Source organism: Semicossyphus pulcher, unplaced genomic scaffold, assembly GCF_022749685.1.
Source record: "Semicossyphus pulcher isolate SPU_LCO1_2020_fin unplaced genomic scaffold, fSemPul1.0.p SCAF_11, whole genome shotgun sequence".
NCBI classification, from domain to species: domain Eukaryota; kingdom Metazoa; phylum Chordata; class Actinopteri; order Labriformes; family Labridae; genus Semicossyphus; species Semicossyphus pulcher.
Window position 1 is genome coordinate 25,658,672 of NW_027211615.1, and position 17,830 is coordinate 25,676,501.

Genomic DNA, 17,830 nt, shown 5'->3' on the forward strand with positions numbered 1-17,830 from the left:
ACAAGCAGATTTGTCAGGATAACGATCGTTTAACGCGTTTATGTCTTATGCTAGCAATGGGATACTCTCAGCCAACTTAGTTCATACAGCCATCTATGCATGCTAGCTGGGGACTTGGGGTGTTTGTGAAAATGATCTAATGTTCTTTTGATAACAAATAAAAATAAAATATAAATTGTGATCTCAAAAAAAACAGCCGTTCTTGACTTCCATATTTTGCATTCCAAAATTTGTATCTACATTTAAATATTCTTATCTTAGTCTTATTGATAATTAAACATTTTAAACTATAAGGTTTCTTTATCTAAAAATATAATTTTTTTTTGCCTAAATGTTTAGTTTAAACATTTTAACTTTATTTCTTGCAGGTGTTAATGCTCACCACTAGGTGTTGCATAATTGCTCAGTTCCGGACACAATCGTAGGCTTTAGTGCCACATGATTGTGTCACGTGGTCAGGATGCACTGTAGCTCACATGGAAATTGCTTTAACTGTCAGTTGAGAGAGTGGAGCAGGTGAGCATGGCTGAGGACGTGGTCGTGTCGGAGGAGACTTTAACAAGTGGTCTCACTCTGTTGGTCAACTGGGGCAAAGTCCTTCTACAGGAAGCCAAGAAGGACGCAGAAGGTAGGGCTGCTATAGAGGAAAGAACCATTCGTAGTGACAGACTTCATTTAAAATTTGGAGGTTTAAGTGTGTTTTGTTTGTAAGAAAGGTAGACACCTCGTAGGAAATTAATTTTATGGTGGGTGAACTCGATTTAGTTTTATGAGTAATTCGGCATAATAAGACACAAAGTAGCACTTATTTTTTATGCTTAATTAATGCTTTAAATTTGTATTTTAACGGGAGCGGACTGTAGAGGTAAACCGTGAACCAAAACTAAATAACAACATTTTACAATTTCCAATTCGTGTTCCTAAAGAAATTACGTGTACGCCGAATTGAAAACGAGATTATATTATATGTATTTAATTGTTTTGTTTTATAACGTTTATATTTTCCCGATAAGCACTTGAGCATAAAATGTGGGGAATTTAATTGGAGTTCGTGGATCTATTTTCACCAGTTGAAACAAATAGACTAACATCATTTTTCACATATTTAATGTAGCTATGTGTGAGATGAACCATGTTTGTAAGAGTTACCATGTAATGGAGATATATAAAACATGTCTTCTTATTATATTTTATTAATTAGCTACAACACATGCTTCTTTGAGTTGTAAAAGCAGATCAGTGTGATCAAATCAGGGGATTAAAAGACCTGCTGGCATGAAGGTCGCGTAATATAATCCATGTCATGCCTATTGCCAACACAATGACGTAGCACAAATCCAGCTGACCAGTAACTAAGACCCTTTGTTCTCTTAAACAGAATCCCTGGAGGATTTTGTCCCACGTAAGATCAGCACTTTGTTCGGCCTGATCACAGCCGGGTCAGACTTCTACAAAGGGTGAGAGGCCCCCCAAACACCTGAAGATTTACTTAAAGTTAAATTATGTCAATCTGCAGTTTGGATGAAAATGTTAGTGTTTGTATCCTGTGAGTTGAATGCATGTTTTGTTGCTTTTGAGCAGCCTCGGAGTGAAGAAGAAGAGTGAAGCAGAGGCCCTTTGGCAAAAGTCTTATCAGTAAGTATGAGTATATAAATGATGACGTGATAAGAATGAAAAAAGAAAGAAATTATATCTTATTCTTAAATTGTCACAACTGCATGATGCTCTTTATCTATAGTTTAGCTGTGCTTTTGTGACATATTGAGTGACAGTTAATTAATGAATGTTCCATTTGAGCGTATGGATAATAAGCCAGGGGCAAATCAACATGTATAGTTTCGGGTTACACAAGTTTTTACAGGTTTGTGTGGAGAATATTTAACCAGGCCCCATCTCATTCCCTGAAGCATCCGACTGTCTACATTTTACACTTTGTGATGAGATGAGTTAGAAGTTTATAATTGATGGCGGTTGCTCCAAAGCATAGACTGCAGTATAGGTCATAAAGCCCGCCTCCTCCATGTTAACAGATGGGACATGAGTCAAAATATAAAATCAAAATACATGTCAGATAAATGTTTCTCAAACATGGTTTCTGTCATTATAGTTAGTTCTTATCATGCTGACTTACGTCCAAGTGTTCATTTTTCTGACAAGTTTATTTTTAATTAGTTATTTGATGCTGTCAAAATGATGATTGACAGCTCTGTTGACCAATGCGCTTCAGTGGAGACGGTTATAGTTACTGCTGTCTCCTTGGTAATGAATGGAAACGAAAGCTCAGCGTTAACACAACTTCTTTGTTTTCTTCCAGTCATGCAGCAGTGAGAGAGCGGGTGGACGAGCTTCTGCAGCTGGAGGTGTGTATGTGTGTCGACATGTAGTCTGTGATTTTTCATATAATGACCTGAATTAAGTAAGATCAGATTCATGTACATGGATTACATACAGTGAAGTGGGGCGTACACACCAATACTGTGCGTTAGGGTACAAGGGTAAAAGTTCCTAATAGTTAAAATACTCATTATGCAGATGAACCATTTCAGAATTATGTTTATTATATTGTTGGACTATAATTATTAAAGCTGCTGTGACGAGTTTTTTATGACACAGACTAAAATTAATACAAATGCCTCAATAGGAGCTACAAAAGCAAACAAGACCATCATCAACAAGACTGATGATTTCTATATAGTTATTTTTAATGGCTGAAACTGCTGGCGGGGGGGTAGGTGTCAGACAAGGCAATTAATTTTGAGCCGCCAAATCAGCTTTTTTTCTTATATATTCCCCATAAAGATTTGCAGTGAGTGATATGTTTGACTGTTAAAAGAAAACAGGAGGAGATTTTTCATCAGAAAACATGACTTACACTTATGTACAGGACGTAATCAGCAAAGAGAGAAGAGGTACCACTTTGTCCACAGGGGGCGCCAAAATCAACACAAGCCGAAAGTTCCTTACAGGAGCTTTAAAGATAAAGATAAAGATAGACTTTATTGATCCGCCATGGGGGGAAATTCACTTGTTACATATGCTCAAAATTAAGGAGAAGAGGAAAACAAATGATGGATAAAAAATGCATGGACAAAATTACATAAAACAAATACAATAATAATGATAATAGTACACCTTTTACACCTTTCACTGATCACTAGATGGTGAGGTTTTGCACAGAATATTTGCAAATAAAGCTGAAAAACACACACACGGTGTGTCATGTTCAAATGATTGTGGATATATTAAAATATAAATACACAACAGTATATGCTTCCCCAAGGACGCTTTCTAACACGTACGTATTAGAAACGCCTTTTTAAGTTTTCCAAACTCTGAAAAGATGTTCCCAGAACTGCATTTTCTCCTGTTATGGTTCCAACTCGTCAGTGAAAATTTCCCTTGTTTTTAGACTTCCTAGAATTCTCCTGGAGTCCCAGACTCCTAATGTTACAATAATTGACCTTCCCCTTTGTTTCTAAATTGTATAGAAGTAATTACATATTGATAAGTGAAGTGAAATATGAATTTGTCCTCTGGGGATCAATAAAGTACTATCTTAAATACTGCCGAATAAAAACAATTGCTCATGAAAAAGTGACAAAAACAGTGCAAAGTAGCTGCCATGTTTTTTTATAGTCCACATGTAAACATGTTTACATGTTTACTTGCTGCCTGGGAGAATTTTAAAATTCAGACTGTTGTCATTCTTGTATTGTTATCCTTGTTTACTTTATTAATCAACTCTCCTTGATTAACACGTTCAAATAAAGATATCAAACAATCAATTAATTATGTATTAATGTGTACATTACTTTAACGTTACAGTTAATAAAGACCGGGCTAATAGTAACTTCTTTATACACCAATCCAATCCAAATGTATTTATAAAGCACATTTAAAAACAACAAACGTTGCACGTTAGTGGTCTTGCCCCGCCCTACCTCTCTGAGCTGGTACGCCCCTATACACCCACCCGTGCTCTCAGGTCAGCCGATCAGCTGCTTCTGAGTGTGCCAAAAACTAAGCGTAAGCTCAGAGGGGACCGGGCCTTTGCTGCTGCGGCTCCAAAACTGTGGAATGATCTGCCTCTGCACGTTAGACAGGCCTCTTCACTGTCTGTTTTTAAATGTTGTATTTGTATTTTATGTCTATTTAATTTATTTTTATCTATTTCTATTTATTTATTTGTATCTTACGCCTCGTGTGAGCTGTGTATTTTATGTCTTTTATTCTTCTGCACTGCACTTTGGTCCTCTGTGGTTGTGTTCAAGTGCTTTACAAATAAAGTTGGATTGGATGGGTCCAAAGTCCTGTACAATCAAACATAAAAGCCATAAAAACAATACAATAAACTCTGAGACCAATTTAAAGACAACAGGACAATAAACTAGTAAAAAGCGTTAAGACCAATAGGAAAGGAAAAAGAATAAAAAAGTAACTCTCATGCAGAGCCAAAAGCCAAGTAATAAAAGCAGTTTGATTTAAAAGCAGGCTTAGTCAAGTTTATAAAGTTTCCCTCTGGGATCAATAAAGTGTCATATTAATCTTAACGACACATAATCATTTATTCCTTTGTTTTTATACTCATCTGAACCTGCAAAGAAATACGTTTCTAAAGTTTTCAATTAAATGTAGTACAGTAAAAAGTACAATGTTAACTTCTGAAATGTAACAGCGTTTAGGTAGAAAGTGGAAAAAAAGGAAATACTCAAGAAAAGTACATTAAAGAAAGTGTATTTATTTACTTGACACCACTTGTTTGAACCTGCAAGCAATAATTGTATAAAGCAGATACAGTAATAGATAAAATAAATGTGTCCACACAAAGAAATCAGTTTTTTTCAGTCCATATAAGGACCTGCGGCTTTAAAACATTTATACATTAGGACAAATAAAAACATTGGTCTAAACTTGGATGCTTTGTTTGTTTATTTATTTAATATTTAAAAGAAGTCTATTATTGGCTTCATGTACTGATGTTTGTGTTTGTGTGCAGAGTGAGTGGGACTCCTTCCTGGAGAGCGTGGACAGAGGTCTGCAGACAACCGACAGACAGCTGAGTGGAGGACAGACAGCAGACAGCCTGAGCCCCGATACAGAGCTCACTGATGCACGGAGCGGAAAGTGAGTCACAACCTGACCTTGAATAGTTGTATAATTGCCTCCTCCATGTTTAACAGACGTCCAGAGGCTGCCAAGAAAAACCAGTACACTGTATCAGCTGGTTTTAACATGTTTTTATTGTGTTTAATCAGCCAGCCTTGGATGGAAATTCGTGACTTATTCAAAGTTTGAGTGTTATGATTCGACAGTAAGGATATTCTTTAATCAGGTTTTTTTTGTTTGTGGGTCTGTTTCTGTGTTGTGGGTTCAAAGGAGCGTGACTCTTGGTCAGTACCTGGATCCGGGTAAGAAGCTGCTACTGGTTCTCATCAGACATTTTGGATGACTACCGTGACGAGACCACGTGGCCGAGCTGGAGGCCAATCAGGTGTGTTCACCTTCAAACTGATGGTTCTTACTTATATGAAAATCAATTTTCAACCATTTCAACCGTCACTGTGTTATAACATCACTCTGCTAAATTACATGTTGTGATGAAAAACAGCAGTTTTCATCCCTTTGAGCTCTCAGGGCCACCTTGACAAGCAACAACATGCAACAATGCACTGGAGCGGAGAAAACACATGAAAATATACCAAACTCCAAGCCAATAAAGAAAACATCCTCAACAATTTGAGACAACATGCACAGACTCTAAATACAGACAACACAACCAAATACAGAAATGCTGCAAGTAGTACGGAACAAAATCTTTTTTCAGGGGAAAACGTTGTGGGCACTTTTACGTCGAGATAAACTTGATAATTAAACTGCTTCTTATTTCTACTTTACTTCATTTTGGAGGTTAATATTGTCCTTTGTAAGATTTTTTAAACAGCTGTAATTACTTTTACTTTGAAGTTCTGTAATTTTTTAATACAAATTACCATTTCTTAAAATTTAAAACAGTTTAAACTGGACCTATTTTTTACTCCAATTTCTTATGAATTCAAATGAATCCCCCATCATTGATTGCTTGGAGTAGGAGTCGTCTTAAGGCCTTTTACAAACATGAAAACCCAACAGTAAAATGGACTTAACAGAGACTAACTACTGCAATAACGCAGGCTAAAGATTGTATCATTTATAAAACATCCACTGTGTAACTACAGTATTTCTCCACTGTGTGGCAGCCAGAAGTTTACTCTTCAACAGTCAAACTTAATATCTTAATAGAAAGCTTAATGTGCCCCAAAACCAATCACCTATAATCCCTTGTACTAGCAGCCTCCTTTCTACTGAAACAGTACGAATCATCCAGACCCCTCAGGTCGTCAGGGACAGGTCTGCTTTCTGTCCCCAGAGTCAGAACCAAACATGGAGAAGCAGCTTTCAGTTTTTATGCTCCGTATATCTGGAACAAACTCCCAGAAACATGCAGGTCTGCTGAAACACTTCTTTTCAATCAGGCCTGAAGACTCACCTGTTCACAGCTGCTTTTTATTAAACTGTTTACATACATTTAACTGTTCTATTTATATCTGCACTGTAGCTTTTACTCTTATCTTTTTATATTTTGGCTTCTGTTTTAGCTGTTTTTAGTTTATCTGCACTTTGCTTTTTAATGTCTTGTTTTATGATGTGTTTCTTTGCTTTTGTTGTTCTGTGTAAAGCACTTTGAATTGTCTTGTTGCGGAAATGTGCTATATAAATAAACTTGCCTTGGCTTGTTATGTGACTAAACTAAAATAGCTTGAAAATCGCAAAGCTAAGAAGCAAAACAGAAATATATTCCAACAAAATAACTTATATCTTGTCATTCTCATAATTCTAGGAGTTATTAGCCACACTGCAATACAAAAAAATGTCTGTATTTACTGTCGTATGTCCGCTGTGAGAAACATTTTGTCTGGAATATGTTTGTTAGCCTCACTCTTGTAGCACAGTATCAAGAATGTCGCTAACACGTTATTATTCAAGATCCCTTTCACAAGATTCTTAAATTTAAAACACGCAGCAGGAAACATTGATTTGTGTTTAAAGCTATCTCATGGAGCTAACATTAGCTTAATTAGCTAGCAGGCCGTGGCTGCTGAGCTAAGCAACCGTAACTAAGGCGGGTAGATATAGGAAGAAACTGCTAGCATGTCTCTTCCTACCAGCACTCCTAAAGTTTTTTAGTTAATAGACGTGTACACAACAAACGACAGGTTGGCCAGGAGTAGTAACTTGCTAAGCTAACCTAAGCTAACTAGCTGCCGGTTGTTGCGTTGTATGATCCTTCTCATCTAGCTCTTGTCAAATAGCAAAAAATGAACTATTCCTTTAAACATGTGGACTTTTTTCTCTGCTTTGGCTCTGGCTTTAAAGGGTTTCAACATATTTTCCAAAGTGACTGTCCTCACTCAGCCGTGCAGCCACTGCCCATTAACTTTTATACAAATAAATCACTGGCAGCTGAACAATAATGTGGATTTTTAGAGATCATTAAGAAGCAAAAGAGATTTATTTGTATGGCTAGTAATGAGGGATCATATTTAAATCTCTTTAATGTTTTAATTTCTCCAAAGGCTCTCCTGGAGGCTCGGTCAATGCGGGTCTTGGTGGTGTCATTCGGCGGTGTGGAGGGAGCTAAGATGTGGATGGAGCAGACTGGATGTACCTTCAACTTGCTGCTCGATCCACAGAGAAAGGTAGGGATGTGTGTTTAAAAAGTAATTAAATCTGCTTGTTTAAGAAAGGTCACTTAATCGATAAATATTATATTATAGGCCTACTGTCTGTATGTGTGTATTTAGTGCCGGGGGGCAGGTGCATGAAGATTAAAGAGGCACTGTATTTATAGCAACTGTGACTCAGCTTAAATATGCTGAAGGAACCAGAGGATTTATCAGCCGTTTGATGATGTGTCAAAACATTCCCAGTAAGCTGAGCCTCCATTCATTCTGCAAAGTCAACCACCAGATGTTAGCAGATGTGGGATGGAAACAAGGGCAGTCATCCGAATATGAAGACAGAAGTTTTTCCACGTGCAACATGACGTCTGAACAGGATTATGTCGTCCGGCAAATGCTTTCATATTCCTGTGTTTCTGCATTAAAATAATGCTCTTTTATGATGCGCTATCCGTCCTCTCTGCCACAGATATACAGGAGTTTCGGCCTCGGCTCGTCCTACGCTAAGGTGATGAAGTTCGGCTGCCTGCTGCAGTACTCGGAGTACGGAGCTGTTGGCATAGACTTCCCCGACGTCCCCCCTCGTCTGATGGAAGATATTTACCAGGTACGACACAGGAGGAAACAATTTGACATTGAGTTGGCGCTGATGTAATGGCCTGAATCACTGACTTAAACCAAGGGAAAATGTGCAGTACCGGATTTACGTGTTGAATGTGAGCTTGAATGTGTTTTTATTATTTTCAGATGGGAGGTGATTTTCTGCTGGACGGAGCAGGGAAAGTTCTTCTCTGCCATCCATCTAAAAACCCTCACGACAGGCCGACTGTGAAAGACCTCCTGCAGGCTGTGGACCCAGCGAAGCTGTGAGAGATGCGTGAACACTGGAGACGCTGAGCCCGGGTTTTTTTTTAAGGTTTTAACACATCACTGACACCACCGAAGAAGAGCAGCTCTTTGACTCACGTTTATGACGTCACGACTCGCACTCATGACATCATGAAGAGATGTGACCGATGCCAAACTGAAGCAAAGACAACTGCTCTTCTTTGTTGTGTCGGTGTTGCAAAGGGGGGATTTTTAAATAAGTGCTACTGGAAAACAATGAATTTCAGTGTGAATTTAATACAATATAAATAATATTTAACTACTAATACTAGAAGTTTTGTAAAATCCACCTTCAGCAGAGTTTGACAGTGCTGTAGACTCTAACCTAAGTGAAGTTGAAATGTGGAAACATCTAGGACACTAAGCTGATAAATAACCCTTCTAATATATCTCGATCACTCTTAGTGGACAGCAACTCATGGTTATTCCCTGTTATCATATTGTGAGTAACATTATACAACAGTCAGTTCCATTCAAGTAATCTGATTGGACAAGAAGCAGTCCATGGCCCAATCCCAGTCTCCACACTCACAGACTCACAGACTTTGAGGCGCGTTCCCGATAAGAATATCTGCGGACTTACCGCAGATATTCCTGTGGGACTTACCCAGGGTTCATAGCGAACTTGGTGATGTATACAAATGTGATTGTCCAGCCCCCCACTAAATGTCAACGTATATTGAAGTAGTATTCAATAAAGTTTGACCAAAAAATAATAATAAATGTAAACAATGCGAGCGTGGACGATGACGGGAACCACAAATACGTTTATCTATAAGTGACAACAGTTAAATATTTGCATTAATTAAACATTAATGACTTTCTGACTTTTGATAGTTTGTTTAATAAAGCTTATCTTATTTTAAAATATGTAAACACTGTAAGACACACAAACACATGCTGCAGGTCGGCTTTTTTACTTATTAGATTCAATGGTCCATCTGGTTTCCAGGCAACATGATGCCATGATAGTGTTCCTCATTTTTATGCAGTTCTCAAACCCTCACGCACTCGCGCAATGCACGCCTGACGCCATTAAAGTCTGTGAGTGTTCAGTGCTTCGGCTTTAGGGCGGAGATTGGGATTGGGCCCATGAGTGCTGAGATAGAGAACAACATCACCGGGACTTTTCACTCTGTGTATCACTCCGCCTCAGCCAGGTGTTCTGAATACTGTTAATTAACACTACAGCAGACCGTGTGTGTCTACATTGATCAAGCTGGTACCTCTGAATCACACAGCAGATCACACATTTCACTTGTTGATGATAAATTGAAACATAAGATAAATGTATATGATAGAAAACAGCTGATCTGTGGTAACCTGCAGACACAGAGTACAGGAGAATGTCTGGGTTGCTCGGCAACAAAATAACTAGTTGAGTTGGTGGAGACAAAATATAATCTGTTTTTACTATCATGTGCCGCTGAAGTATATGTGAGCAAAAAATAGTTATGCAAAGCCACGTTGGAGACTTCCAGTGTTGTTGTCCAGACTTCAGGGATGCTCACAGGGATTTTTCATTTCAAGAACTAATTTTTCCAATTATAATGAGACGTCATGAACGCAACATTACCACTGCCTGTTCATGAAACTGAATTTCCTGCATGTGCCTGGTTTGAGAGGATGTCAAGGAAAGAGAATCTGTGCTGCTGCTTACTTTGTTTCTAATTTCAGCTTTGAGATTTAACAATAGAAAAAAAGTGTAATTGATTCTTTTCTCATCTATAGATCAGCTAAGCACTTACTGTGATTTTCCCATGCACTGTGAGTTAAAATCACCCAACATGATGTGTTCTTTATGGGGTGTTGAGCTGGGCATCAAACAAAAGTGCCTTTTTGATTTCAACTGAAAAGTTATCATAAAACGAAAACGATTTCAAAATCTCAAACATTTCAAAAAAGAACATTTTTACGGTTGATATTTATCTTTTTAAAGTTGTAATCTCAAAGATCTCAGTTTCGTTATCCCAGCGAACGTCGCCACAGACACCCAGTCTGTCATACTGCAAATGCAAAGGCTTTCATCAGTGGACCATAGGCTCAATCACCACTGTGCTACCTCATTCATCGATAGATACTGACTTAAGACATTTAGTAAATGAAAATCTTCGAGATTATTACTTTAAAACTCCGGGTTTTGTTGAATCAATGGGGATCTGCAGAAAAAATATGTCTATATGTCTCAAAGATAAGTGTAACTGTTCACAACACCCAGCCCTACTGATGTGCAAATCTCTTTTTTTACCCTTTGACCTTTTTAAGTGATCAGAAAATGATTGTGTAAACCATGTCAACTTTTAGTAAAGATTTATGAAAAACATTTACATTCAGCGTTTTATGTACAACAACCTTCTTCTTCAAGGGGAGGATTCAGACTCTGAAAATGTGGTGGCCAGAGATGTTGAAGGATCAGCAGTTTAGCAGACTTTGTTTTAAAACATCTCCAAAGATCAGAAACTACAGACAAGCCCTTCCTAATCCCTGTAAAGCCTGAATACACTCTGATTATTATCTGTAAGAGGGTCAGTATGTGCTGAGTCTGAGGAAAGTCCCTCCAGCTTTTCCTTTTTTGGAAGCTTTGAACAAATATTTAGAATTCCAGGCGTGAAATCACAGCAGAGTCCAGACCGGGTTTACCTTCACATCGCTGCAGCTGCATGGATAACGTAATACTTTATACATGATCTCTTTGTCTTATTCAGTACTTTCATGAATTTGTGCGCATTTGAGACACGTTTTTTCCTTACAAGCCTAAAATAGCACAATATACTTTCATAGTAAATCTCCTTATCCTGCAAGATACAGATACTCCTTAAACCATCCTACTCTTATTGCATATATACATGAAATAATACGAGACAACACCCTACATTTCCTACAAAGAATTGATAGCATCCTCACCTTTAAATACAGCCAGTGTTGGGAAAATTTAAAGGGAAATAAGTTAAAACATAAAGTTTTTTTCCTCAATCATTTCTAATGGATGTTTACGTTTAAGGTGGTGAGAGAGTAAAGCTAGTTCATTTTAAAGTGCCACCCTGTCATCAAACTCGCACATGTAGTTCATGGTCCGATCGCAGTAGTGATCCCACCAGTCGCCGTCGTCTGACGACATCGCCACACAGTTCTCCCGCCTCCCTCCGTCCGGCTGGCTGGACAGGAAGTGTCTGCGCCACTGGAAGTATGACACCCGCGTCCCGTCCTCGAAAAGGTACAAGCCCTCGGATCTCAGGTCGCTGACGCCCAGCCAGACGGGCCAGTTCCCCGGGTGGAAGAACGATTTCACGTAGTCGGCGAGGGCCTCCTGCTCCTTGCGGTCGCGGGGCATCGCCATCCGGCCGCCTCGTTCCAAACACTTCCTGGACGCTCCGGCGTAATCCTCATGGCTGTTGTACACAAGGTAACATTTGTATCCCAGCCTGCGTCCCTTCTGGCATCCTAAGAAGCAGAAACAAGATAGAAGCTTTATCACATAACCAGAAAAGGTTTCACTTTATCAGCCCCAGTGGTAGGACTTTTATTTTATTCGGTCTTAAACCCTGCAATACAGATTTGTTGGCCACTTGGGGGCAGCAGAATAGCTGTAGATAAATGTTAATACCCTGTACAGTTGTTATCAGCAGAAGATGTTGACATAGACATCCATTAGCTCTTGTTTGTAGATGCATTATTCATCCTCCTTTTCAGTTGCTTAATGTTCCACCGGGATCACCAGCTACTTTCTTACTATTTGTGCTTTTTGGTACATTTTGTGCAGCCTGTATTTATTTGTTTTCAGACCAATTTGAGTAAAAGCAGCGGCTCAAAAAAATACAAGACTATAAACAAAATTAATTAATTAAGGACAGACGGGACATGCATGGTGGGTTATAATTCCCTGAGAAATTGTCACTATGAGTAACAACTGTCACGTTACACACATGCATATGACCCATAAGTGACAAAGTTTTTTTAAGTCGTCTTGGTTTCCAGGAATCACATGCTGTCTTCTAAATAAGCAGCTCTTCCAGTCACTGGATGTTGAATAAATTGAAAGGATGTTTTCAAAATTGCATTAAAGATACCTTCCAGTCTTCCCATCTCTTTGCGGTTGTCCTTGCTGTGCTGGTAAACCTCCCGGATGCTGTCCTCCAGCTCCCCGACTTTGGCTGCCATTGACAGTGATGGAAAACGACAGACACAAGCAGACATTAAAGTCAGTGCAGGGAATCGCTGTGTTTGTGTTTTTGTCAGAGTTAAAGAACGTCAGCAGCAAATGAAGCCTTCTTCTTGAGCTGAATGCACCATTGCACTTTATTATAGTGGATAAAATGAAAAAGATGGTTGATGGGGAACGTGAAGGGTCACTTTCTTTAATCGTATACGAGATACAAAATTTGGAAAACTATGGGCGCCAAGAACAGCTTTGTTTGCTTTTATGTTTTTTTATTGTCCTTCCCTGAAACCAGGAGTTGTTAATTTAGCTTGAAAAAACAAACTTTTATTTTGAAATTACAACACTGTCAACCCTTTGTAGCTGTAAACATGCATGGCTTTTCTCAGCCTCCTTAGCAAACTGTCTACTGCAGACTTTTTCACTTTGTAGCAGAGGGGGCGGCCAAATTTATCTTTTATTTATCCGTTTTATAATAAAACTGACTAACATAGTGGAAATGTTAGAAAAAACAAGTACATGTAGATCAAACGATGATTTGTGGAAAGGGAAAAAAAAGCCCATAAAGAAATGTGAACCTCAGCGGGAGCTTTATGGGAGGAAATGATTGTTTTACCATCCATGCGGGACAGACGATCGATCAGCTGACTGACTTTAACATCCAGGGTGTAGTGACCGACATTCAGCTTGTGGATTGCCTGGTCCATACCGGCCAGTCGAGACACTGAGGAAACAGAAAGAGAATATTACTCCAACACTTTAAAACACAGACATAAGGCTCATAGTGGGTTTGTAGACTCACAGACGTAGTTGTAGGAGTTCTCGAAGTCTGACATGGGGCTGGTTGGCTCTGGTTCAGGCTCTGGAAGAATATCAGGAACGTCCCCTCTTGCCTTCTTCACCTCTTGCAGAGACGCCTGGTTCATGGAAAGATTAATCACAATGTCAACAACCCTCCGACGCCGTTTAATTTCTGTCTTTGCTTCAGTAGATGGAATTAAATCAAACCCCGGCTTCACAGCCAAACAAAAACGAGCTTCAGATGCTCCGAACAGGCTCATTAGGGCTGTTTCCAAAACACAAACTACCCCCCGGTTTACATCTGGACCTGGCTCTCTTTCAGAATCCTCGCTCAGCCACCTTGCCAGATCAGTCTGGGTAATTGTTACATAATCGTCTCCTCTCTAACTAGAAACATATTGGAGTAAATGTTTATAGTGTGTCAACCTCAACAATCTTAATTGAAGCCAGGATGAAGTGTTTGCAGTCTTCTATTTACTTGTAGTGCTGTGAATGAAAACTATTTACAGCAGTGAGGGAAGTATTCAGATCCTTCACATAAGAAAAATAACTTTTAAAAGCAAAAGTACCTGTGACTGTTGCACCTGCACCTGTGACTGTTGTTAGCTGAGGTGGAGATTAGTCCTGCAGATAATCATTATCATTATGGATTCATATGTTGAATTTCAAAATAAGTTGTTGGTCGGTATAATGGTGCGTTCCATTTACCTCGGAAGTCGGAATTCGGAACTGGGAATGACCTCACCTCCGAGTTGACCGCGCTCCAGTATAACAAGTCGGAAATCCAAGTTGGACGCCTCCAGTAAAACAGTTATTGTGCTTGCTCTCTTGGAATACAGACAACTACAGAACAAACATGAGGTCCACAACATGTCCACAGATAGAAATTGTACAGTACTGTGTGTAACACAAATAAGACAGAAGGCTATATGCGCCGATAGCTCTAACCAGGTTAGCCATTGTTAGCAATACCAGTGGATAACACCATAACAACATCTCCACAGATAGCAGTTGGACAGTACTGTGAGTTAATTCTACAGCTTTCATTTACTGTTGATGCACGGAGATTATGAGGTCGGGGTTGGTGAGGTTCCTCCGACTTTCCGAGATGAAAATCCGACCTCAGGGGGCGTTCCAGTTGAAATTTCCGACTGGGAACTCGGAAATTCCGACTTCCGAGTACAAATGGAACGCACCATTATACAGAGGCTACGGTTCTTCGTCGCGCTGGTCGCAAGTTCGACTCCCGGTCTATGACAATTTAGTGCATGTCTTCCTCCACTCTCTCCTCCTGGGTATCTCCAGATATCCTGTCTAAGAAAGGCAACCTCCGAAAAAAACATTCTCCACCGTACCTTTTCACCAACCCCCACATTCCCTTCTTTTTCTTCAGCAGAGTCATCAGGCTTAGTGAGGCCACCTGTGCCGCGTGACACACAGTGTGGAGCCATTAATTAGTGGAGTGCTTTTTTCTGTTTCGCCAAAACTGAGTGAATACGACATCATGTTTTATATTGTTGATTTGTATTCATGTGTTTTCGCTGTCCCACTTTAATATATAAACTTTCCATGGGTAGTTTTGCTGTTGTTTTAGTGGGAATAATACTCTCTGGTTTTCCTTACCTCTACAATGGTTCAGTCCAATTAGGGCGGGGCAGAAGAGGTATAAATAGAGAGTGAGATATAAACTGGGAAGAAATCGTTGTTGCGGCTTGCTGTGAGGCTGGGTTTATTTCCTTTATCTTAGTTTACCTGGGACTTTTTTGGCTCCTTTGTTAGAAGAAATAAGAATTTAAAACATTGAAGGAAACTGAGAGAATAAAATGTTGTTTCTTTAAGATGATTTCTTTGGCTTTTTGCCTTTATTGATTGGAGAACTGAAGAGAGACAGGAAATGTGGGGAGGAGAGCACCAAATGATCACAGACCAGGGGTCGAACCTGTGATCAGTGCATCTATAGGTGCTTTTTCGACCAAAAGTATCAGGAACTTTTAGTTCCAAGAAATGCATTTCCACAGCGGCCTTAAGCCCCGGGAAGATATATGGACATGAAAACACACTGCAATAATCTGGTATAATATCCTGTATTTTTTAATTCTGCAATAAATATCACAGAACAGACAAAGATACTGCTATGTATGTTTTTTTCCAAATATCGTGCAGCCCTAGTGGGTGAAATAAAACGCTGTGAGTACTCGACCAATCAGAAACAATCAGCACTGCAGGCCCCGCCCTGAAAGTTCCTGGACCTTTGGAAAGTACTACCCCCTGAGCAGGGACTTTTCAGGGGCTAAGTCCACTACCCTGAAAGTAAATTTAGACCCAGGGGCAGGATTCACAAACATATTCTTAAACGTAGGAAGATTCAAAGGAAACAAATGTAGGAAGTTCTTAAGAATGTTCTTAAGTGCAATTCACTATTATTTTCTTAAGAACAGTCTTATTTCGTACAAACTTTATTTTCTTACTTACGAACTTCTTAGATGTCATAAGCTCTGTATGTAAATTAGGCCTGCCATCATTGACTATAAAGGACCGAAATGTTAAAATAAGCATATTACAAATTATAAAAAAAAAAATAATAATAATAATAATAATAATAACATAAGAAGCATAAGAACATAAGAAGAAAGTTAGGAAAAAACATAAGAACTTTATTCAGGAATATAAATTTTTCTTAACTTTTTTCTTAATACTAAAGTTAGGGAGAATATTGCACTTAAGAAGATTTTTTTTCCTAAGAATGCCTCGTGAATCCAGCCCCTCCTCAAAAGGTTCCTAGTTCCTGGGGAAAGTTCCTGCACCTAAAGACTATCGCCTCTGTAGATGGAGCGCGTGCTCTACCAGCTGAGCTAAACCAGCACCCTGAATAAAAACGTTTTTTCGTGTAAAAGGACTTAAAAGATTAGCAAATATTTGCCAATGAATAATTTGTCTCAATCAGCTAAATGATACATCAACTAATCCTTTCAGCCTTACTTGCATATACTCTCCTGATATACCATATTTAAATATATTCTGTGCTTTTCATGTTTTATGTCCCCCCAAAAAAAGCTGTCTAATAGTTAAAGGGAAGTAAAAAAAATCTTAAATATCCAGAGGTAGAAGAAGAAAGTGGCATGAAAAGTGAAGTACTTATACAGTACCTCAAATTTGCACTGAAATACATGAGCTAAGTGTACCTAAATACATTTAACTGCTGTCTAACTTTGCTTTAAACCATGCATACTATGATCTTAACCAGCAACTACTTATATATACACTGCAGGTATAATAATAATATATGTAAGTAGAGGAAAAACTGCACTTCTAGGTGTGTCATCATTGTGTCACCCATTACATCATCACTTAGCCTAGACCAGCCAACAAACAACATTCACATAACACTGTTTTTTCCTTTAAACTGCACTTTAGACATAGGAGTTGATATTTTGTTTGAGTCCCTCCTTCACACGTGTACAGTAAATACACTCAGAGCTTTATGAATGGACTCAGTGTACCCAAACAAGGAACACTAACAGCAGCATTTCCAAGGAAAAAAAGTTTAAAGATAATAAAGTCCATGCAGCACACACGTGTGTTCCTGACCTGTGTTGGTGACGCGTCCACCGTCCCTGTAAGAGCACGCAGGGAGCACAAACACAGCAGAGCGAGCGAGGCGGCAGCCGGTTCCATTTTCTGCTTCTCCTTGAGCAGCTAAACTCCGTCTGCACCTCTGAGTCTGTCTCTCTCTCACTCCTCTCTCTCTGCCGCTTCCCTCAGAGATGTGATGCAGGACTCAGCGCAGCAGGAATCTCCCATTAGAAATGTGAATGAGAGCGAGTGTACGTCCCCCCTACTCGAAACTAGAATCCCAGTTGTTTCATAATGAATCAGAATGACTCCCCAGACGTCTGCCCTGCTGTCTCTCGTCTCCCTGTCTGACTCGTTATGACCTCTGCTTCTTGCCAAACAACAGGAAAGCTCTTTGTTTTTGCTCCCACCTCCCATTTCCACTCTTTGTGTGGTTTTACTCAAGGGGATAACATCTCAAGTCTCTGTCCTGTGGAAACAACAGTGACAGAAATAACAACCTTAAAAACCAGGTTGATTCTAAGCTGTGCTGTAATTTGTACTTGGGTCTTACATAAGCCAAACACGGACATGAGTTTTCTCAACAAATGGAGGATTTGGTCTCTGCCACAAGCGATTACATGTCTCCTAAATTTAGGTGCTTTGTGCTGTTTCGTTTTCAGGTTATCCAATGCTTTTTTTTGTGTCAACCCAT

General features: G+C 39.2%; 2 protein-coding genes across 2 annotated transcripts; one reads left to right on the plus strand and one right to left on the minus strand.

Moving 5' to 3' along the window:
• Nucleotides 1–522: 522 nt before the first annotated feature.
• On the plus strand, nt 523–10,923 carry selenol (selenoprotein L). The gene is given in 9 exon segments (XM_069655951.1): nt 523–628; nt 1,379–1,457; nt 1,582–1,635; nt 2,315–2,360; nt 4,997–5,124; nt 5,377–5,491; nt 7,614–7,736; nt 8,188–8,325; nt 8,466–10,923. Coding segments are annotated over 9 exon segments (912 nt in total). The 3' UTR covers nt 8,589–10,923.
• Nucleotides 10,908–17,283, minus strand: clec11a (C-type lectin domain containing 11A). The gene is made up of 5 exons (XM_069655939.1): nt 17,152–17,283; nt 13,565–13,679; nt 13,379–13,486; nt 12,674–12,757; nt 10,908–12,047 (listed from the first exon to the last, which is right to left on the minus strand). Exons 1-5 carry the CDS (start codon nt 17,236–17,238, stop codon nt 11,635–11,637), a joined length of 807 nt encoding a protein of 268 aa, XP_069512040.1. The 5' UTR covers nt 17,239–17,283; the 3' UTR covers nt 10,908–11,634.
• Between the last annotated feature and the right edge of the window lie 547 nt (nt 17,284–17,830).